The sequence below is a fragment of the Chelonia mydas genome, chromosome 1 (genome assembly GCF_015237465.2).
Source record: "Chelonia mydas isolate rCheMyd1 chromosome 1, rCheMyd1.pri.v2, whole genome shotgun sequence".
In the NCBI taxonomy this organism is placed as follows: Eukaryota; Metazoa; Chordata; order Testudines; family Cheloniidae; genus Chelonia; species Chelonia mydas.
Window position 1 is genome coordinate 196,031,514 of NC_057849.1, and position 24,726 is coordinate 196,056,239.

Genomic DNA, 24,726 nt, shown 5'->3' on the forward strand with positions numbered 1-24,726 from the left:
ATAGGAATCAAGACATTTTGTAGAGCAGGAGGCAGATGTATGGACTTGGGAAAGACAGGTATAGTCATGGTAGCTTCAAGATGAACCACAGACAAAGGGACCTCTTATAACTTGGCTTCTCTATAGCCTCTCTGAGATGGAGGCAGGAGGGAAGGACTGGAGCCTGTAGGAGTTCCCGAGATAGGATTCTCATAGGGGCATGGAAAGCTACCATTGAAGTGCCTGTGTTAGGATCTGCTGATGGCAGTAGCTCAGTTTCCTCTCTCTTCCATACATGTATCCTAAAGGACGTCTTCTACAAAGAGCAACAAAATAATTGTGTTGATGGAAGTCATTGACTAACTTCAGCATCACTGTTTCTCAACTTTTCTGCTGGCATCAAACTACATGTTCCTCCTATATATCTGTGAAAATTCTGTTGCCTGGCTCTTGCTGGTGGTGTAGATTCTGCCACTTACATCCAGGGCCAGAAGAATTGCAGCAAGGGAGATTTAGGTTAGACATTAGGAAAAACTTCCGAACTGTCAGGGTGGTTAAGCATTAGCATAAATTGCCTATGGAAGTTGTGGAATCTCCATCATTGGAGATTTTTAAGAGCAGATTAGACAAACACATGTCAGGAATGGTCTAGCTAATACTTAGTCCTGCCATGAGTGTAGGGGACTGGACTATATGACCTCTTGAGGTCCATTCCAGTCCTCTGATTCCTGAGAGTGGGGAGGTATAGCTCAGTGGTTTGAGCATTGGCCTGCTAAACCCCAGGTTGTGAGTTCAATCCGAGGGGTGGAGCATTTAGGGGGTTCTGGGGCAAAATTAGGGATTGGTCCTGCTTTGAGCAGGGGGTTGGACTAGATGACCTCCTCAGGTCCCCCCTTCCAACCCTGATATTCTATGAATGGGATTGTTGTCAGCCTCTAGTGTACCTGGGTGGAGGTGCAGGTGAAGATTTTGCTGCCACCTAACTCCCCATTGCAGGCTGCTGAAGATGATACCATCATTTTCCCTGCAGAGGAAGGCATTAAAGATTCTGCCACTGCAGAAAAACAGTAGCATCAGCAGCTGGCTGCCTCTAGGGTATCATCCTACTAAGACAAGGCTACTAGCACACAGATGACAGCTGTTTCTTTTTCTTTCCAAATCCAGCAGCAGGGTCTTTCCAGGAATCTTCTCAGAAATGCTTCAGGGGAGTTCTCCTCTCAGGGAACTCTAGTGCCGGAGGGAAGGTGACAGGCTAAGTAGTAGGGATGGAGGAATTTTGAAAGTTTCAGATGGTATGATGCTTAAGTGACAAATATTTGAAGAGGGTAAAGGAGGACTGAAAAGACCAGAAAGAGCAACAGAATTCAGAATGGCAGTGGTTGAAGAGGCTAGAGACTACAGCACTGGACAAGTTTAGCTTCGGTCTGCCAGAGGGTATCTACTAACTGCACTTCCCTCAAGTTAATGTTTTCCACAGTTATGTGAAATTATTTAATCTGGAACAGCTATGTATAATCAAGTATCACAACTAGGGGTATCTCAGGCACATAGTATTGTTTCAATGTTTGCGTGAGTACATGAGTACACATGGGTGAATTCAACAGTTGTTGGGCTCAGCTTCATGTAGTTGAAACTTTGAACATCGCCTCTCATAAGCAGTTTGGAATGAAACACAAGTATTTGAATCCATGGAAAGAACAGAAAAGGAACACAAGCGCAGCCAGGGCAAATTCACGTACAAATACTGGTGGAAGTTTATGGACTACTGGTGGACATGACTACTAACCCAATCTACTAGGGGATAGAGAACCACATTAAAAGCCAGTTAACATTTTGAAATATTAGCATGGAAAAAGCTTTTTAAAACAAAAGCTTAAGGCACTGAGTGTATTCTTGTACCTTCAAGATTAATCTGGAGGCCAAGAGAAAATACACTGAGTTAGGAATGAGAGTATGTATCTCCCAAATAGGCTTTCTTGCACACCATCTCAACACTATGCTTTAACAATTCATATAAGCCATCTTTGCTGTTTCTAGGACTAGCTATTTTTGCTTGTGGCGCAGTACAAAGTTAAAACTTAGATATGATTATCACTTCTTTTCTCCTGCATCTTCTCAGAAAGGCACTTGAGCAAATCACCACAAGTTTCACCATGTAGTTCTGGGATAGCCATCAATTATACAAAAAACATCTGAATTGGAAGTTACTTGAAAAATAAAAAGCATTTTATTACTGAAGCCAAAAGAATCAAGCTTAGGCTAATACTGGAAAGCAAAGTTTTAACCTTTGATATGAAAGAGCTACTAGCTGTAAGTAAAAAAAAAAAAAAAAAAAAAAAGATGCTTAAGGACTAACTAAGATTAATATGTGAAAATAAAAACCTATACTGCAAGTATAGGAATGAAAAATGGTTTATTTTACACATAGATCTTTATTAAAAAGTAAGGCTGGTAGTGGAACTTTTTATTTTGCTGCATAAACTTGATAAAAGTTGAATGTTACAGAAACTGTGTACAATGCGGAACAAAAGTCACATGTATAGGGTTTTTTTAAAAAAATCAGAACCAGTAATTAGCATAGACATTTGTGATTTCTAGTTACATTGTAAAGTGCCTTGTGTAGTCATATTCTATAGTTGGAATGACCGCTTGTACAAATTTCAAGAAAATAAGAAGGTACCTGAGTCTCTAGTTAAGGTAAACATGGAGTAAAAGAGTAATTAAATGCTTACTTTATATCCAAGAAAACTAGGTGAAATCATGCCTTTTGTAAGTGACCTGAATCTTATTAGTATTTCATTAGGTAGGAAAAGTATAGCTTAGAAAGTCTAAAGGGGGACAAGAAAATAATACACTAATATAGTGAAGAATGGCACTTCAAAACTTATGATTTGAATGATCAGGTATTTTCACGTTTAATAAATTCACTTATTTTTAAAAAAAAACTTTACTCTGCTAACACTAAGCCAGTTTTGTATGAAATACTTTGTGTTTACATTGAATTGCTTTCCATGGGTTACCTTCCAGTTTAACTTGCTTTAGACATATATGTTACCCACAATCTGTCCCATCCACAGGTAGCGGACATGAAGCAGACTCTACAGTTTGCGTCCATCTTGAACTGTAATAGAATGACAGAGCCACATGAAGGGTTAAAACCCCACACTATTAGTTTAGTTATCCATACTGGTACAACTTTCTTCTTTATTCAAGGCATAAGACTAGCTGGTATGAAAGCTGCTGCTGGTGGTTCAGGGCTTTCAGCTGCACCACAGTCACCCCTTCCCTTCTTGCTTTAGAACAGGAAAGCCATTTGAAGGATTCATTTAAAGGGACACTGGTACAGTACCCTGAAAGTGACATTTCTGTCTGAAAGTGGTGTACTAATATACTAATTGTGTAATCATTGTACCTACTATTATTACAAGTGTCACTTAAGATCCCTCATCTCACTGAGAGATCAGAGAAAGTACTATTTGTACAAATGCAACTGACCAACAGAAGTGTGAAAGTGACTAGCTATAACATGAATTATTTTCACTGTTCTGTTGGTCAGTTGCATTTATTTTAGAATTAGCATGAGATTACTCAGGAACTTTGCTGGGGGAAACTCAGTCAGCACATGCATACTACTTCCCAGTTCCTGCACATAAGAAAAACATGGCAACTTGGTGTGCCTTAGATGTTATTGCTAATCTAAAAGTGACTTCAGTAGTAGTAAGCCTCCCAAATTACCTGCAAAATAAAGTTTTAGGAATGGACAGAGGATGGATTAGACCTTTATTAGATAACACACTCTTCAGAGGTCTCCTGATATTCCATGGAAAGGATACATATGAACTCCAAGTTCTCCCCCACCTTCTGCAACTGTTTCAATTATTTTCTTCATCACTTCTGCATGCCTGAAAGTAGAGTGGAACTCTTAGAGATATCATGCCAAGACAGCTCAGTCTTCCATAACTCAATAAAATTAGATTACTTGTGCAGATTACTAGCCTTAAGTAGTATGACTGGATGGCTACAGAAAGTGGTATTTGGATAGGGAATTTTTTTAACGTTTAGCTTACTGGCATAAAACCCAACTCCAAACCATGACACTTATTACCAACTAATGGCTGTTTGGTTAGGCTTCTGAAAGACCAGGGCATACTTAGTCCACATCAGAAAATACCCTGAAGAACATTATCCTTGTGGGTAAGTTTCATGCTTCACCCTGGACATGACTGCACTGTGTCAGAGAGGAAGTACACTATTGTGGAAGTGTGGAATGAACTGGAGTTAACTCATCTTGGGGGTAGGTTGCTTCCACCACTAAAACATTGTTTTAAAAAGGTTTGGTGCTGGGAAAGCAGATCAGTGCATGACAGTTTTCACAGACCAGATAAAAGCCACAAAATGCCCTCCATACTGTTAAGTCTCATACTTTACTGTTTAGTATTGCAGTTGCAATTTTCAAGATAGTTATGGCTGAGATTCTTATTCCAGATTATGCACAACAAAACTTTAAAATTAAATCGTACTAACAGAATACATTTCAAAGTTCGTGATTTTCATTTACAAAACAAGTTTAAAACTCAGATCTTGCTTTTACTTACCTGCCATATCAGAGTTAAAAAGTTCCAGTTTCTTGCAATAGTTGTGTCAACACCTTAAACTGCAGCAAAATCATCTTATTTTGTTTTAGGGGGGTTTAAATTACATTTAAACCCTTCCACAAATGTCAGTTTAAATTCACTGTCCCATTAATCAAGTCATTTTACTAGCTGTTACCATAAATCTGACCATGGAGCACTGTGGCCAGAGTGAGATTAAAATCAGATGCACTAATTATTTATATTTGTATTTTCATCAAGCACCTTTCATACATGGTACTTTGCAAACTACAAAGCAAGCACTTCACCCACCACTGAAATGGGCTGCAGAGAGACAAGAGCAATTACAATATGTTTAGGGCCCTTTGTTTTCAGTTTTTATTTTATTTTATTTTATTGAATTTATCAGCCTTTATTAGTACAACAAAAACAGGCGAAAAAACAGATGGAAAAAAATTTTCTGGGTAAATATTGGGTTTATTTTGGTGGATGAAAGGAAATGGGAAAAATATTCAATAGATTAATGCTTCAGTGAATGGAATTCAAATGTGGTTTGCTGCAGAACTAAAAGAACTCAAAACACAGTGACACCTCTGAATTTAAGGAAAAATATCTCTCTAATCCAATAAAACTTTTCATTTGAATACACAGCTTACTGTTGCAGATTTAGAACTATTAGCCTATAAATATTTACATTTAATAATTGGGCCACGCTGTTTGCAATGCATATAGTCAACTTCATCTTTTCTTCTGTTTTTTTTTTTTAATACTTTCAAATACTTCCTTTGTTCTGAAACATTCAGATACAGATTTTTGTTTTCTTTCCATTGTAGTGTCTCAGATCTTGAAAACGTTATCTGCCAACAGCTTGAAATGTGTACATGGTGGGCGTGAGATTCATAAGTAGGTTCACATGTGTACACACTTCAGAGCTTGTATGTGTGTGCGCATCTTCTAGACTAATACACAGCCTTACTTCAACAGACCGCTTTGCACATACACAGACTAATGTATTAAACGTAACAGATATCATGTATTTATTATTTTCCTAATAAAACAAATTATATATTTGAACAACAAAAGTAGGGTGAAAAAAATCAGAAACCACCCCCCCCCCCATAATGCTGTTTGTAAAACCTGGGATTTTTGGGGGGGTGGGGGGAATTAGTTTAAATTGAAAATGAAGGGGCTTAAAGATGTTGCACAATCGTAAGAGAGGAGAAAGTGAACATTTCTACCTAATGACACTGGGGTAAAACTCCACTCTTTAAGAATAGCTATGGGACCTTTAATATGTCCATGCAGACCAGAACCCCAGTTAAAAGTTTTGTCAATGTTCCCTGACTGGATCCAAAACTTGTGCTTCCAGATCTGATGCTCAAAACACTAAGAAATATTTTGGCCACCAGCAATTCTAAATTTCACATACACTATCTGCCATGCAAGCCAAGTTATGTAATTTGACGATCAGTAACTCTGTTCTTTGCTTCTGTAAGCTATCATCACTGTTTTTCGTTTATCTCAAATATGGGCCCAGATGTACTCACTTAGTGGCATTCTAAACATTGGAAATGTTTCTCTTTTACAGTGTTTGGCACTTTAAGCCACCATGTTTTGACACATATCTGGAGAAACTACATCAGTAGCTGCATATAGAGCTGCTCCTGCCAATGCATCAGAACTTTTCACAACCAGTTACAGTCTCAAAGTAAAGATGACTCACATGCTTCCAATATAACATTTGTAGACATGGTAGGGCAGGGAGCAGCAGGGAGCAGCGGTACAGAGTGGGAAGAAGAGAGGACTGAGCAGAGAATAGTTCTCAGGCAGGATTGTAGGGGAGAGAAGGAGGCAGCAAGAATGACAAAGGAGGTGCTGCACATGAAGATTGCTTTAGATATGCTTTTAGTTTAGGCTTTTGTACTCAACCTTAATTTGTGAAAAATCCAGAGGATATGAAGACAAGCCAAAGGAAAACCACAAAGAAATTAACAGGATTTTTTTTTAAATGGTCATCTCAAACTGACTGCTATTTAGGGGAAGCTTACAGAATTTAATGAAAGGGCTCAGATACCATTATATAAATACTTAAGTAGATGGCTATTAATTTGCATTCAGTCACAACTCTGTTAGGTCAAAGTCTAGCCATCTTGCTCGTGTGATTCTGAGAATGCAAATAAGTGGTTGCCACATTATTAAAATGGATATTGTGAAGTGGAATGAGTCAAAGAGAAGAAGTGGTGTTGGGCAATATCAGAGGACTCTCTCTCACAAGCTATACTACTTATCCTTACATGCACTTGCTGGGCAATCATAGCCAATTAATATTTTATTAGTCCCACTGCAATACTACTGCAGAGTGGATTGACAAAAATTTACACAGCAGGTGCTTTTTATATATATTTCAGGACCAGTCAAGCTGTTCACCTCTCTGAATTCTCCGATGTCAGTTCAGCCATGCTAAGGCTGTTTCATTCTAGTTCAGAGAGTAAAGAAGTTCATTCCATGGCCATTGAATACTTCATCTCAAGACATTAGAACAATGCTGCAGCTTGGTGGAAGACTTCTTACAACAGCACTGCAATTTTTCATTATACAATCTAGCCATAAAATGCTGCCATTGTGTTCCTTAGAGTGCAAAACCTGACAGATTTCAATAATTTGCAGTCCCACAGGAGCCCACATATTTGTGTCGCTCTTGCATCCCCACAGTTTTACAAAAATATGCACAAGCGCTTATGGAAGCAGAACTAAGTGTTTTATTTGAGCACTTCATTTTTAAAGGGAAACAAAGATCTTATAACTTCAATATCAGCCACAAGCCTCCTCCCTTCAAAGTAGAGAAGGAAGAGATAGTAGTCCTACAGTCTGTACTAGACTAAGCCAGACATTCTAGGCTCAACAGTCCCTCACAATTTTAAAGTGAAATGTACAAAAAGTAGTCCTGGGAAATGCTTTTGGGTGTGTGATAAAGGATGGCTATCTGGACTCATAACAGAATTCTGAGGAACAGCTGGGAAATTGGGTCTTTGCTAGACATTATCCTGTATCAAACCACACTGTATGGACTTCAAGGAGAAAAGAAAAGTGAGGCAGCCATGTGAAAACGGCAATCTGAAGAACTGCAACCTAGAAGGGTCTTGAAGGCCTTGTTTAATCCAGAGTTTAGTCCTTTTGTAATTAGAGTTAAATGTTTGCCAGTTAACTTGAGCTAGCTAGATACTCCACCAATGCTTATTTCACTACAAACATTTGATCCACCCTGTAGCCTAGATTTGACCAAAGACATTTGTGTCCTAGAACAAATGTTTGCAAATGATAATCTACAGATGTTGCAATCATATTAGTTGGCTTAAATTAATTAGCAGTCAATTAACTAGTTACAATAAGGCTAAGAACTTTAATCCAGATAATGTCAAACATTGCTACTCCTACCAAAGACGATGACAGCCATGCATTGGGCTTCTTTCAGTCCCACAGGCTTCAACAAATAGGAAGCTTATTTTGATGGCTGTTCCAACACAGAGGCCTCAGTAAGAAGATCTCTCACTGAGAATTTGTTCTCCCAATTCCGAGGACCCTCTTCCTACCAATGTAGGAGACCAAATGAACTCCTAGGAAAATCTTTCAGACTTCTGTGCGTCTTGAACATATTGTGTTAAGTGACTAACTTAAGGACTCAAGTTTGAAAATGCTGGCCTGATGGTTTAGTTACGCCTTATGAATTTTGTAATTCATGTTCATTAAAAAAGGTTAAGTCAAAAGAAAAAAGCTTTCCAGGATGGAATGAAACAGGACAGTCTGGTCCAACAAAAGTGATTTGTCTCTTCGGCTTTCACCAACTTCAACAACAGGAAACGAAGTTTTAATAATGGAGTAAGGAAAATTCAAAGATCCCCCATAATAAAGTGTGTCAATGTAGAACCTGTTTATGACGGTGACTTCTGTAGTTGCTCAAACACAGTGAAGTGAATGAGAACTAATAGCAAAACCAGCATTACCTTTAACTGCAGCTTCCTGGACCTCCAAACGGACCAACACCCAGCCATCTTGGAAAGCACTAAAGCTGTATACACTAGGTTGTCTCCCTCCTCTACTCCCACAACACACCTTATAATGGAAACTATAGAGTGAAACTGCTAAGCTTTAAGAAGTGCACCTTGGACACTGAAGGGCATAGGAGTGAATCCTTCAGTTGACAATATTGCAATTTTTTTGGTGAATACTTTAAAAAAAATCACCAAAAAAAATGCAGTTTCAGGTCAACAAACTATTTGTGAAATCACATCAAGTTCACATAATAGTTTTGAGCAAACAAATATCAAAATGTTTCAGAAAAGTCAAAAAGTCACATTTAATTTTGACCTGACTCGAGGATTTAATTTTAACTTGGGCACTGAAAGTAGGTCTAGATCTACCAAATTTGGAGGGGGTGGAGGGGAGGAGATGGATAGGGGGACGGGCAGGGCTGGTGATGCCCCCACTCCTTAAAACTCACTGGGATGTGGGATACCCAGGTTCAATTCCCCACTTCTGCCTGATGTGGAGAAGGAATCTGAACTTGGGTCTCCCACACTGTAGGCGTGTCCTAGCCCCTGGGGCAAGGGATATTCTGGTAAGGGGCTCTCTCAATTTCTCCTCTTGAAGCTGTTCCGCTTTTGTAAGTATATTAATTATTGGAGCAGAGCCTTGAACTTGGGTCTTCAACATCCTAGATGCACGCCCTAATGAATCCATAGGCTACAGAGTCTCTTTCCCTGACTCAGTCACTGTTCATTGCCCAGTTCCTACTTCTACAAACTTGTGGATCTGCATTTATTATTGACAAATTGATTAAATGGCTGCCAATTGACTACTTCTAACAGGAAATCAGTAAAAACCACTTTTACCCATAAAGCAATTGCCAAAACACAACTTGTGTGACAATCCTGATTACTTAAAATGTTCTGTTCAATGATTCAGCAAGTGGTTAGCGTGCAGCTTGCCATGGTATCCCTTTTTCAGTTCCTCCTTTGAAACAAAATATGATGGCAATACATGCCACAAAAGAAGAACTGCTGAGTGAGCATGCTGCCACGGTGTTGTGAGCCAACAGCTACTTTCCCAGTTGTCATCAAGCATAGCCCTACGTACACCACATTGCACAACTTATGGGTGGGCAAGGAAGTGACAGAGGTAAGACAGGAAAGACTGGAATTTCTTTGTGAAGCAAAGATTAAAGCAGTAACTTGACTACTGTTTCTACCTGAAATATCTAGGAGCAGCTTGGAATCCAACAGGCCCTTTTAACTTCAAAAAGTAAGTGACCGAGTGGGCAATTCCCACTCAGTAGAGAAGACACCTTTCACCCACTCTCCCTCCCCTCCGCCCCAAACCAAGCAGTTCCACACCATCTAATTCATAGACTTTTAGGTCTGAATGGACCATCACGATCATCTATTTTGACCTCTTCCACATTGCAGGCCACAGAACCTCATCCACCCCTAACCTCTGGCTGAGTAACTGAAATAATCAAATGATGGTTTAAAGACTTCAAGTTACACAGAATCCACCATCAGAAAAATCAAACTGAATTGTAAATGGTTCTGAAGCCCAATCCAGCTGCCTGTCTCCCCTAGGTGCCTCTCACACACAGGCATGTGCCAGATGAGATGGCTGAGAACTGCATATTAAACAAGCAACAACTGCCAAGATCCCACTCTCTGGCTCTTTGAGAGAACAGCTATTTAATGAAAACCTGTATATGCCTCCCAGAGACTGTAGCTGCATTAGCACTATCAAAGGCAACTGGTCAATTTACCAGAATCAGCAGAAGTTAAATGTCCCATGTCCATAGCCAGAACCTATCCTAACAAGACCTGTGCTATCTGTACCACACTCTGGCCTGAAGCCAGACTGACAGGACTCAAGGAAGCTCAATACACTGGTTAATATTGGAGCAGTCTCACTACAATCTCAGCTTTCCCTCTCCAACACAACCATCCCCAACAACAGGAAGAGTAGCAACTGGAGAGACTATCAGCATCAAAAAACTGCTTCTTGAGCACAGGTCTGAGTGCTGACACTTTGCTCTGCTGGGGAAGGGTGTGGAGGGCGAAAGATGTGTGACAGTATCTACTGACAGTATTCTCCCATGAGAGATTTCAGAGTAGCAGCCGTGTTAGTCTGTATTCACAAAAAGAAGAGGAGTACTTGTGGCACCTTAGAGACTAAAATTTATTTGAGCATAAGCTTTTGTGAGCTACAGCTCACTTCATCGGATGCATTCAGATCCCACGAGAGATTATCCCAACCTCCCCCCCACACCCACCATCTCTAGAACCCTGTTGAGTGAGAGAAATTCAGCTGGAGAAGAATTTATGTTGTTTGCCAGCAGACTCATGCTGGTAGGTGCAGGAAGCCCAAACACCTCTCAGCAAGAAACTGAGCAGACATGCTAGATTAGATACACTGTCCATGCCCCAGGTGGAACTGCTGGTTGGGACTTCAAGTGATACAAAAGGAAGAGATGACAATTTTTAATTGCTATCATAGGCACAGCATAAGACATGAAAAAAGTCTTAATACAATCACCCCCATGATTTCTCCCCAATACTCTGATCACCCCCCTTCACATTTAAGCCATATCTACACTAAATGCTACGCTGCACCACTGCAGTTAAGCTGCCGTAGCGCTTCAGTATAGACATTATCTACGCTGACGGAAGGGAGTTGAGAGGTGTTAGCTAGGTCAATGGAAGAATTTTTCCGTAAACCTAGAGCATGTCTATACTGCAGCCTTAAGTTGATCTGTGTTAGGGGATGGGGGGGTTGTATAAGGGGTGCGGTCCTGGGGGAGGGGTTAGGGGCAGTCAGGGGACAGTGGGGTGGTTGAATAGGTGTGGGAGTCCCGGGGGGCCTGTCGGGGGCAGTTGGATGGGGCAGTAGTTTGGGGGGGGGGGGGGGGGGAGGGAGGAGGGCAGGGGTGTGGATAGGGGCAGGGTAGTCAGGGGACTGGGAGCAGGGGTCCTGGGAGGGGACGGTCAGGGAGACAAGGAACGGGGCGGGAGGGGGGTTGGAAGTGTGAGGGGGCGGACAGAGGGCAGGGTCCAGGCTGGTTGGGGAGGCACAGCCTTCCCTACCCAGCCCTCCATAAAGTTTCACAACCCTGATGTGGCCCTCTGGCCAAAAAGTTTGCCCACCCCTGCCATAGTGCGTTCAGACAAAATTAGGTCGGGGTAAGGCAGCTTAGGTCAACTTGTATAGCGCAGACCAGTTCCTACAACACGAGGACTTAGTTAAAGCAACCTAATTTTTTTTAAATTCTAGACCAGGCCTTACTCAACTGCAGTCATCAGAGTATCAAGATGACCTGTGAAAGTTGTATACATAGAGAGGTCAATTTAGCAGACACTCGACAGTCAATGGTTAGAGCATCCTACTACAGTATCAATAGCCAGTGGACCTCAGCTTGTATAGTACCTTCTCTATAACTGACCAATTTGGTTTGACCTCTAATGTCAGAGGGCAGCCCAACAACATAGGGCCTGTGGACCCAATAGGAGTAAAGGTAACGTTACACCTTGAAGTGTGCAATCCTCACTCTAATCACTACCATAGTGTGGGACCACATGTGTGAGAAGACAGAAGCCCCATGGGATAGACCCCCCTTTGTTAACGTAAGTGTCCACATGGATGACTTTTTTACAGTTTGACTTCAGTGCCCATGACCGTCAGCAACTCCAAAACCAGGCTAGACAAAAACTCAAACTGTATGTCTCAGAACAGTAGCCGTGTCTATTTTAAACCGATTCTGGGTCTTGGATATAGGGTTGTTGCACTCCAATTTAATCTTGGAATGAGACCCTATATTTAGGGTCAGATGCAACCAAGACACACACACAGGTTGGTAAGCATCAATTTCTCATCTACAACAGGGTGAAGAAGTGACACTGACTTCATGGCTATGCCAGTTTTTGCAGTTTCATGACGGCTCCAGCAAGGTGAAAGTGTTTATTTTCTATAGAGAAGTTATTCAAATTTCAGACAAAAAGGTCTATCAATCAATTTAATGAGCATAACAATTCAGTGCAATGAAAGCCACCTCTAATTAGCGAGGCACAAGGCAAGAACCGCAGGAAGGGATAGTGACAAGCCAGCATAGCAGCTACAGAAGCAATTTAAGCAGGTACTGCTGTACTCAGTGGCAAAGGGGTAAGAGTCAGTCCTGTCAGTGCCAGCTCTCCCCTCCCTGTATCCCCTAGTTGCAAAAACTGCAGAGGAGACACCCTCACCCCCGGGGGCAGGGTGGGGGACTAGGGCTCCTGCAAGGTCCCTCCTTACCTCACCTGTGTGGGTCTGGAGACACACTGCGAGGAAGAGCCAGCCAGAGACTGAAGCTGGCAGAGCAGCTGCAGAAGCATTGGCTGTTTGCTTCAACTTCCTCCTTCCTCCCAGGCCTGGTCTACACCAGTAGTTTTCAAACTGTGGGTCGCGACCCAGTCCTGGGTCGCGGAACATAAGGCACTGGGTTGCAGCGGCTCTGGTCAGCACTGCCAACCAGGCTGTTACAAGTCCCGTCGGCGGTGCTGCCCGGATAAGGCAGGCTAGTCCCTACCTGTTCTGATGCCACACTGTGCCCTGGAAGTGGCCAGCAGCAGGTCCAGCTCCTGGGGGGGGCCCACAGGGCTCCATGTGCTGCCCTGCCCCAAGCACCAGCTCTGCACTCCCAGCTAATGGGAACTGGTGTGTGCGTGGGTGTACATGTGGGTGCCTGCAGGAATGAGCCATGCGGAGCCACTTGTGCGCCTCCACCTAGGAACCGGACCTGCTGCTGGCCGCTTCCAGGGAGCACCGTGGCTCGCAGTGCCAGGACAGGCAGGAAACCTGCCTTAGCCCCCCTGCTGCGCCGCTGACTGGGAGCCGCCCGAGGTAAGCCCATGCCCCAATCCCCTGCCCTGAGCCCCACCTGCATCCCAAACCCCTCATCCCCAGCCCAGAGCCTGCACCCCCTCCCACACCCCAACCCCCTGCCCCAGCCTAGAGCCCCCCCCACACCCTGAACCCCTCATTCCCAGCTCCACCCTGCAGCCCTCACCCCCAAACCCCAAATCTCTGCCCCAGCCCTGAGCCCCTCCCACACCCCAAACCCCTAGCTCCGTTGGGTTGCAAACATCAACAATTTTCTTCAACTAGGTCTCCAGAAAACAAAACAAAAACCACTGGTCCACAAACTTAGGCTGACGGAAGCCACCTTATGTTGACCTAATAATGTACCCATAAACCCTGCAAGGTCCCTTCCGTCGACCTGGCTGCCTCTTACGTCGACTTAATTACTCCAACTGTGCAAGACGCATAGCACTTAATTTGACATTGATGGGTCGACAAAGGCAGCGTAGACGCAGCGTTGTATAAGTCAACTCAACTGGCTTTCAGGAGGTGTCCCCCAATGCTCCGCTGTGACCGCTCTGGTAATCATTTTCAAATCTGCTGCACAGTGGCCAGGTACACAGGAAGCATTTCCTGTTTGATCAGCATGGAGAGCTCGCCATCCCAGCAGATCATGGGGACTCAATGCCCAAAACAGGCTATAGCCTGGAGTACACAGGAGGTGGTGGATCTTAATGATCTGTGGGAAGAAGAGTCTGTGCAGGCACAGCTCTGATCCAGTCGTAGAAATTTAGACATCTATGAGAAGATTGTGCAGGGAGTGGGGGAGAAGGACTACACCAGGAACACGCAGCACAACTTCGACTGGTGTACCAGAAGACAAGGGAGGCGAACAGTCATTCTGGTTCTGCACCTCGGACATGCCACTTCTACAATGAGCTGCGTGCAATTCTCTGTGGCAACCCCACCACTACTCCCAAACACAGTGTGGGTACCTCTCAGGAGTCTGAGTCCAGGGCAGAAGTTGATTAAATGGCCCTGCACACTTGGATCACAACAGCTCCCACGGTGGATTTACCAACTCCAAATTGATTCCCTACTGACTGGTAGCCATTTGGCATTGTAAGCTTCCACAGAGCAATTGCCACTCTTCTCCACTGTCAGAGCAGGTCTCATTTTAGTGTTGCTGTCTTTCAGGGCTGGGTAAAGCTCTTCACAAAGTTCCTGAAAAGTGGCCTTCTGAATTTGAAAATTCTACAGCCACTGCTTCTTATCCCATAACTGCACAACGATGCGATCCCACCACTCAGTGCTTGTTTTCCAAGACCAGAAATGGTGCTCCACCTTGTTCAGCTGTTAAGCGACTGCCCTCCTCTCCTAGATGCTTATGCTGTCCCCAACACAGTACTTCCCCAAGACCTCTCATCCCTGCTGCTGCTGCCGCCACTAAACAGAGGCTTCTTCTGGCCACTTCCATTTTGTGGGCTTCCTCCAGGGCACTATTACTGCTACCACAAATGGCGAATTCTCAGCTATTTCTTTCTTGCCAAAGCAGGCTTCTGCAGAAACCTCTAATTAGCTTCACACGCCTCTTCTTCCCTTTTGCAGTTTCATGCCTCTTTTCCCCCCTTCTTTCTTCACTTCCCAGTTAGCCCTATGCGTTCCGCCTCTCAGTCAGCCTGCCATGTACCTCTGCTTCCCCTACTTCACATTCATGTGTCCTAATTTGAGAGTCATATGGATCTTTAGTTTCAATAATGGGGAGGCTCAACCAAGTAGGTCCAAAGGTGGGGGTGGGGGGGAGGAGAAGAGAAGATGTGCTTGCACCAAATCTACACAAAAAGAGTCGATTCAAAGATGAGTGATTAAATTGGACACTTTCAGGAAGTCACTTGAACTTGTACCTTAACGGACAACCATACAATTCAATAAAAGGCAGGACCTTAATTGAAAGCATGATCCTGCTGGGTAGATAGCCGACAACCTGTCCAAGTAGTTCAGCAGCCGGTAGTTAGAAAATTGGGAGACTTAATAGCAGATCATTGTAACCCAAAAGAACCAACAGCGCTGGGTTCTGAGGCAGCACCACAGCATGAATACAGGCAAAAAATTTAGTTTCTTTACATGTAACATTCTAAGCATAGCTGTCTGCCACCTTCTGGAGTTGATGTGTCAGTGCAATTGTGTGACTGACTTTTTATTGGATACACAAAAACAACCTGTAGTAGCTTTCAAAATACAATAGGTTTTTGGTAAACAATTTACCTTCCCAAAAGATCATGCTAGAGTAGAATAAAAAAAGATTTTTTTTGCAGCAAGAGATCAAAACTAGAGTAGCCTGATTCTAGACTTTCTAGTAGCGGAGATTCATGGAGAACACAGTTTTGGATGCAACTACAGAACAGGCACAAAGGAAAAACCAAACCAATTCTCTTAATGCACATTTAGCACTGAGTACTGGGATGGCTGCTCAAACAATTGCTGACTTTTCTTCCCTCTGCAAAAGGGAACAGCTCATGCAGACAGACAGCTGTGGACAAGTGTGCAGGAAATGGAAATTTATGATTGATAGATCACCAGGGGATGGACAAAAGGCAATTTTAAATTAGACAGAATGACCTTTTCACAAACATATCCATAAGCTGGGCTTAATAAAGAAACACTGAAAGACTGAAGATACCTGCATGGATGAACTGAACACATAGGCGGTGGAGGAAGATGAGGATGATTTTCAATTGTTACTGTTTTTTTGACATGATCTTGACTAATATCTTCATACATGTAGTCTACCGTTAAAGGCTGCCGTTGCTGAAAAGAAAAGTGCAGCAGAAAAGAAATGTGCAGCAGAAAAAGTGTCTCACAATCTTTTCCTCCTACTCAGAAAGTAGGATAGCACTAAAGTAGCATTTTATAGGTATATACGCTATCTCTGCTTAAAGGACCCCAGAGTACTTTATAAACTAAACATAGCACTGAAATCAGAAGTGGCAAGCAACCGTAGGGACAACAGGTGAGAAAGGAGATCTTAATGACAGGGCAAACCTCTATTCTTATGAAAAATGCTGCAGGATCCATAGGATCCACACAGAGCAGATAAAATACTGCATGGTACTTTGTTTATAGTTCACTGGGAGAACTGGGAGCTGAACCTGTAGTTCCAGGGAACCTAGATATTTCTAGACTGAGGCTTATATCCCTAAGCCATCAAACTTACAAGATTCCATAGTCTTAAGTGGAAGAAAAATGCTTCCTTACTCAACGGTCCTGCTGCCTGTGTACACTTGGTTCTCACACCTTCTTGCTTTACTGACATTTACTGATTTTCATTCTTGTTACCCTTGGAAAACTAACCACTCAGAGAACTAGAATCTTTTCTTTCATGTGCACCATTCACAACAGGTTACCAAGATCCAATTACAGGGCCATTCAAGGTGTGGGGAGCTTGCTTTTACTTATTCTCACAGGCCCAGTAAATCTTGGCTGAAGACCTGGCTCTACACTGATCTCCTAACTTCTTCCCTTAATAAATATATATTTAATCAAGTAGCAACAAATTGACCTTGCTACCTTAACTGATGAGTCTTAACACTGGGAAAAAAAAAAAATACTGCTATACCTCATCATATCCAAATAACCACAGTCTGGGAGTTTGGTAGTATTTGTCATAAGTGATGTAGAGGTCATAAGTTCTGGTCTGCAGGATGGTATCTTCCCCTCCGACATCAGCTTTAGCTTTGCTAGCTTCTGCTATTTTTCTTGTATCAAGAGTTGCCTGAGGATCCAGATTTAAGATAAAAGAATAAAGACAATAACAGTAAGATAAATATTTAAGTAACAGTATGCCTCTATTCACCTTTGCCCCAAACATAAAAAGGCATCTGAAGACCATGGTAACTGACATATTGATCAGAGTACAATATTCACTTATAACAAAAATTGGTGCTTTTAAAAGTTGTAGTAAATGCATTAAAAAAAAAGCCACATTAGCCATTTGACAGTGTTACCAGTTCAAGCACAAGGTAGAAAGGGTGTTAATGCTGTGGAGGAGGTAGAGAACAGTTCACTCACATCATCTGTCTCCAATAGCCCACTCTCTTCATATTCTGAAAGGAAAGAAAGAATGTCTACAAGTTCATGCCAAGCTTGTAATTAGTCACTGGAAGCTTAAAAATGTGCAACCAAGAGTGCTTCCTTAAAATCGGCAAGCATCTAATATACATGCTTTATCCAAGTAGACCTCCTAATTTTCCAGTACCATTAAACTACACCAAGACTCTCCAATACTGTAAATCTGACATTGTCTACCATGTGGCTCGCTAGACACTCATTATGGAAGCCTCTAGGAAGTCAGCATTTTTCACTGGGTGGGTTTCAGAAACTGAAGTTTGTGCACTAAACAGTCACACTGAGTTGCCATGCTAGACCCGTCTATTCCGCTGCCTACTAGCCTAATTTTCCAGTCACTGACACTTATGCATTCCAGTGGAGTTGTGGTGGTGTAAACCCAATGCGAAAGGAGAATCAGGTCCAACATGGGCCTGTTAATAGGCATTACATGGAAACAAGCTGTAATGCTTTCCTAGAGAGTGCTGCCTGGTTATATGGCTGAAATAAAGTGCATCCTATCCAACTTAAAGGGAAATACCTTCCATGTCAGCTGCTTCCCCTTCATCTTCCTCATCATCTTCACAAGAGGCTGGATGTCCTGGTAGTTTTATACTGTCCTTTTAAGTTAAATTGAAAGCAAGTGAGAACAATGCTTTAAAGATACTTGGGTTCAAGAGATGCGATATGCAATTCATCTGTCTTGGAAAATCTATTTACAAACGAGTATTTTCCATTTATTCCTATGAAGCCAATCAACATAAATAAAAAAACAGATATTCACATTAGTAGATAAAAAGAACAGGAGTACTTGTGGCACCTTAGAGACTAACACATTTATTTCATTCTCAGGCATTTAAAGGGTTTTGGTACATTAAAAATCCACTGAAAGTTATGAGATTCTGTATTCTCTTGCTTCCAGATCAACTTTGTTCAGGCTCAAAGTCAGAGGATGACTTCTGTAACTATCCATGTTGTAAATTCTGCTCTGAAAATACATCTACTCCTATATCACCACCAAGATAGAGACTCTGCTGCCAGAGCACAACTGATGAGCCTAATGTTTCCGAAGGCAGAATAGAATCCAGTTTGCTCAGCGGCACCACAGACTATACAACTAGCAGGAAGAAGAAACTGTCAGCAAAGAGAAGTGTGACTTGAAGACATACGGAGCTGGTACATTGGGTAAGTCGATTTAAAGGAATCAAGTACAATTATACTTAAAACTAAGTACCTGCTTTAAAGCCTGTCAGTACCATAGCAAAAGCCAGTTGTCCAATAATTCCACACTTGTTTTAAGGCCATGCAAGATTCTCAGCTTGTTTGAGACTTTGATCCATAGTCTGACAAGTTAGAGATCCAAGATTGGAAAAGAGATATTCTAGGTGTCAGTGGCCAACATTCCTCCCTTTCCATATAAAACAGGTTCTACACAAGCTTGCTAAGTGCATAATGGGATGGCATGTTTGCACTAAGTATCTAAGTTGTGAACTGCTCTGGGATACAGTACCTGTGTACGGAAGACACTACATAAAAGCAAATCCTGTTCTAAGACTATTACACAGGAATGCAAAGATTTGCCATGTTGGATTGGGCCATTAGCCCATCAAACCAAGTATCCTGCAAAAAGCAGCTTTTTTTTGCACTGATCTCATGAAGGCAAAACCCTTGCCACACAACGCATGTGGGGCCAGTTACACAATGCAATATGTACAGTGCAGATACTTTACATTCTGAAAGAATAGGTGACAAGCATGCCAAATGCTTCTTTTATTTCTGCTTGAAAAGCATGTATTTGCCTTGGGCCCTATAAACATAGTAAAAATATTGTCCTTCAAGACAATGTTGTTGGTCAGCTACAATAGGTCTGTAAGCACCATGAGGGACCACTGAATTAAAGTGATCTGTTGCAGTCCTTACCAATTCTTCCTCCCCCCCTCCCACTTCACACACCAGATTTATACTGCTTTTAGAGTCAAAGAAGCCTTCCAATTGCAGCTCAGAGGCACAGCTCCATTTTAGTCAGGTTCCTGTTAAAGAGGCATTTCTACAGATGCCTTTCACCCAATAATGCTTTTTAAACATATACATGTTATTGTTGGGAATGGAAAGGTTCATGCTATCTTCAGTGCCTCTTCCAGCTGCTCTCAGCTTCCTCTAAGGCTGAAGTTTTCCAGATTTCATCTCGGCCCTATGATGATTTGAGAAGTATGGTGGCAGTTAATAAAAATGCACTAAAAATGAATTTAGCTACATTAGTGCCTCAGCAACTGGAGATAGAAGTTTGGCAGGACATATGACTTATCCAAATCAAGATGTACCTTCCCTAGACTACTTTAAGGCACCAGGATTTAAAAACTATATAAAACTTGTTGATTAAGCCCCATTTTACCATATAATAGGACTTTTCTTAAAATCTAACAATTTGTCAGCATTCTAATAGCTCTGCACATGCTCACCTCAAAGTTGAGTGAAATCAGTTTCTCGTTTATAGGTTTATGTGGAATATTAGTGAATGTGTATGTTGAACAGAAATACTCCAGATGAACAGTGTCTCATTCCATGATAATGGGAGTTGATACATGCTTACATTGATATTATAATGTGTTACTAATTCAGTTCATAGCTCACCCCACCTTCACATATTTCCTGGCCTCTGTACTGGTCTTTCATCTACAGAATTAGCTCACATGGCTGTTTAGGGACACTATCAGACATCTATTGTACTTTAACCTTCTGGTACAATAAGTCAATAGTCACAAGCTAACAAATACCTTGCTCTCCAGTGTGATCTCCTTAACTGCTTCTGTCCCGCTTGCAATACCTGTTGATTGAACATCAACACTGAAAACAGTCAAAATTAGAAGAGCCTGTTTCTTTGTTGCCAGGACGGTACAAATGGCTAAGAAAGGAGTATGTGATCCTTTCAATTACACTTTTATAAAATAACTTTAGAAACTGGAAGGACACAAGTTATTCAGTGCTGGACAAAGACTATCCCTCCCCCAAGCAGGCTTATATAGGCTGGTACAGACTAATCACGCAGTGCAGGACTTATGAGGAGAGTTTTGGTGCAGAAACTCCTTAAGATTCCTGTATAAGTAATGAGTTGGGGGCAATAATTTAACTGATGACAGATAGCCCTTACTACTGCAAAAGATCTAGATAGAGTAAGAGTCACACTGCACTACTCATGAACACTACCTTACTCATAGTAACCTGAAGCACATGAAAGCAAGGTGCACTCCAAGAAGAGTAATTTGAGTATGTGGCAAGAACTACTGTACATTCAAAGCATCCTATCCATGTAGCAGCCTTGACTGGTTGAACATGCTTCCTTCTTAGCCAAATGTTATTTCTATAGTGCCATAAGTGTATAAAATAATTCAAATAAATACTGACATATCCCTGTTCCAAGGAGCTTATATTTAAAAAGTAGCAGCTTGCCACTATCAATTAATTACCATTAGGAGAAGAGCCTGATACTGTGGCTACACTAGAGAGCTTTGCACCATGTAAACACTTTCCTGTTGCCTTAGAGCGGCTACTCTCAAGAGCTCTCCCATCGGCTTAATTACACCAGCCCTGCAAGTGGTGGTAGCTATGTTGGCGGAGAGATGCTCTCCTGCCAACATATGCTGACTTAGTTTAGTGCTGTCCACATCGGCATTTATGTCACTCAGGGGGTTGGCTAATTCACACCCCCGAGCAACATAACTTATGCAGACTTGAACTGTAGTATAGCTGTAGCCTCTGTCATTCAGAAAAAGGAACACCCAATGCATTGCCACTTCTCTTCAACCCATCCCACTTATCTTTCTATTCCTTCTTGTTTACTGCTGTTCTTCTCCACTGTCTTGTAATATTACATCACTCTGTTTCAATACAATCTCAGGTCCAGTTAACCAACTGAAGAGGATCTCAGATGACTTCCTCAAAGATACAATGCATTATCTTAGGAGAATACCCATGAATAGATACCATACCTTACCACTCAGGAAAGACACAGCCAACATACTAGCAACACAACACATCAGCAAAAGAACACTGTTTGGGAACAATCATTTCAACTGGCTGGTGTAGTCATGCCTACATATTGTTTCTCCTGCCAGCACTGAAGGTACTCTTAGCTCTATAATATCCTAGCACTGTCAGATAAATAAATAAATAAATATATATATATATTTTTACAGAACTGGTTCACCATATCAGTGAACTTCCCCAAAATCACTGGGAGTAACCAAACAAAAAACACAAATTTCTAGTGACAAAAATAAGAGTTAAAACATCAGCAAAAATGGATAAAGAAATTAACTTCTCCTGGTGTATTTCAGTCACACTAAGGAGTTGTTTTTCTTAGGGCATGTCTTCACTAGCAACATTAAAGTGCTGCTGCAGCAACGCTTTAAAGTGGCTGTGTAATCGCAGCTCCCAGCACAATAAAAAAAACCCACCTCCACACGGGGAATAGCTACCAGCGTTGGGAGCACAGCTCCGAGCACTGGTGCACTGTCGACACTGGCACTTTATAGTGCTGAAGCTTGCAGCGCTCAGGGGGGGTGTTTTTCCACACCTGAGTGAGGAAGCTGCAGCACTGTAAAGTGCCAGTGTAGACAAGCCCTTAGATATTTGTCAGGCTACAGAGACACAGAGATGTTGCATCACTCAAGGGGTGAAAATGCTTTGATACATAGAAACGAGGAGAAACTTACCTTTAAGGGCCATTCTCAAACACCTTCATCCTGGAATTTAAAGGTCAGCCTTCTCAGGCTGTGTTAAAACAATCATCTACTCTCAGAAGAAAAGCTGAAAGGAGTATACAATGGAAGAGATTTTGCTAGGCACTTTGGAGTTAGATTGACTACACAGTAGAACCAGGTGAACAGTTATTTTTATAGTTTTCCTCTCCCGGTGACAAAGGCATCCACTTAGCAGAGAAGTCTGTCTCTGACTAAAGCTTTCAGATTTATGTAAGGTACTAATCTCTGTAGACTGCCTGTCTACAAGACAATGAACCCTTCACACTCAATTTTTTGTATTTAACTACAGTTTCCTTTTATCAACCCAATTTATCTGAGGGCCCTTAGATATCAAGGAGACAGGTACCTTCTAGTAGAAATACTCAGCTGTTGGGACTAGAGATCAAAGGCTCATCTAAGGTGGGGTAATATCAGTTGTGTCACTGCTTAACTGAGCTAGATTTAACTGTTGCACATCTCATACTTCAACTCACTGACAAGGGAGGTCAGGATGCCATTATTCTTCTTCATATAAAGGTGAAGAGAATGGTGCTTTTATTTCTCTCAGTATCTCTTTAGTTACAAGTTTGGTCCCCTGCATGTTGGATATTTACCTTACCAAATACAGTAATATAAATCTCTATTGTGCTTCCCAAAGGACTTAAAGCTTTAAGCATCCACACTTCTCAGGTATTACCTCATTTCACAGACAGAAAGGTTAAGCAACTTACTAATGTCTCTCTCTCTCACACACACACACACACACACACACACACAGAGTAAATATGTGGCACAGTAAATAGGTATTTAACTGGGAATGTAACTCAGGTCTCTCAAACTAGCTATTCAGACATCACATGTGAGAGTTAATAGACATTTCAAAATTAAAATTAAGAGTTAAGGTCTTTAATATTAGTTAGCAGTGGAAAGTTAAAAACAAGAGTATCAATACCTGCATTGTGAAATGTGTCTACCCATCCCCCATCACCATCATCTTCTTCTATAATTGCTTCCAGTTCATCTGAATACTCCATCTGTTTACACCGCTTGTAGCATGGTACTGTAAAGATCAGCAAACTCTTACAAGTAATAGGATAATTGCAATCAGATACTAGACAGAGTTGAGAAATTCATGCTGCAAAGCATTCTGCAGTGAATAAGCTTCCCCCAGCCCCTATTTGCTCTCTGTGGTACAAGGTTGGGGGTTTTTTGTTTTGTTTTTTTAATAGGTTAAAGATACAAATTTAGACAAAATATCTTTACATTATACAACTTCAGTACATTTAGGTTAATCTTTTAGGATATCCAACATTAATTATTCACTTGAATTTAGTGCAGGGGAAAGCAAGACGATATTTGGACTCCAGTTAAAGAACTGGTACATTCCAGGCAGTGGTCACACAAGCATCTTACATTTTTCTGCCTCCTGTCATTGTGCTTCAACCCTGACCTGTAAGGGTCAGAAGGGAGTTTGAGTCTCCAGATTTTCTGAGACTGCCAACTATTTGGTGGTATCTGGGAACTACCTATCCATTTGTTTCACACGTCACTGAACAGCTTTTAGTCAGTGCAGATCTTGGCTAAATTTGAACATGCAACTTTTACTGGTTATCTGCTGGTCAGACTTCCACTTAAAATTCATCCGTCATGTAAGTGACAGATCAGTTTGTCACCTGAGAAACTGCTGTTAACAGTAACATGGTTATTTAACAAGGTTAGTTTACTGTGGATCATATGCATATGCAAATGTTCAAGTCGTGCTTTCTAAAATAAGGCTGTGTCTTCACTAGCATTTTTATTGGCAAATCTTGTGTCAGTCGGGGTTGGTGGGGGGGGGGAGGGGGACACACACACACATACCCCAACCAACATAAGTTGCACCAAAAAAGCACCGGTGTGGACAGCGCTATGTCACCAGGAGACCATCTCCCACCAACATACCTACCACCACTCGTTGGGGGTGGTTTAATTATGCCGACAGGAGAGCTCTCTCCCGTTGGCATAGAGTGACTACACAGGAGATCTCACAGTGGCACAGTAAAAGTTTGTGTAATAGTACTTATCTGATTTAAAGGCAAAACTGACATTTTCATTAATATAAACAAAGATTATGTCTGCAACACTCAAAGCCAGCCCTGGAGAAGAGAATTAGTACACAAGGGCTACACTTCACAAGCAGACTGTAGACCTTCTACAAAAAATAGGGCATGGGGGCAGGGTCCTCTAGTTTTCATTTTGACATTTCCCTGGAAACTGGTTAGTAGGGTGCTCTGTGGCATCTCTTCTGCAAGTGTTTAACTTAAGTCAGAGATTATCAGTATACTGTGGACCCAGACGACAGAGCAAAAAACGTGGAATCTTGGATTTTCTTCTTCTGAAGAGTGACCAGGAGAGAAAGAACACCAGAAGACCCCACAGAAATTTCAAGTACATCAGTTAGCCAT

General features: G+C 41.9%; 1 protein-coding gene across 3 annotated transcripts in view; it reads right to left on the bottom strand.

Annotated features, from left to right (window-relative positions):
* Positions 1-2,375: 2,375 nt before the first annotated feature.
* The window catches only part of ATG3 (autophagy related 3), a 31,875-nt gene continuing 9,524 nt past the window's right edge, over positions 2,376-24,726 (bottom strand). The window contains exons 5-12 of one of the 3 annotated variants that reach the window (XM_007062095.4): positions 23,235-23,342; positions 20,318-20,367; positions 18,085-18,163; positions 17,508-17,542; positions 17,056-17,211; positions 16,120-16,247; positions 3,813-3,881; positions 2,376-2,659 (exon numbers count right to left, since the gene is read on the bottom strand). In XM_007062095.4, coding sequence (XP_007062157.2) covers positions 2,578-2,659; positions 3,813-3,881; positions 16,120-16,247; positions 17,056-17,211; positions 17,508-17,542; positions 18,085-18,163; positions 20,318-20,367; positions 23,235-23,342 — 707 coding nt within the window. In that variant the 3' untranslated portion in view covers positions 2,376-2,577. Of the gene's footprint in view, positions 2,660-2,869; positions 3,101-3,714; positions 3,882-16,119; positions 16,248-17,055; positions 17,212-17,507; positions 17,543-18,084; positions 18,164-20,317; positions 20,368-23,234; positions 23,343-24,726 lie in introns of those variants that run through there. The other 2 variants (XR_006288089.1, XM_043538631.1) reach the window with 2 other exon arrangements.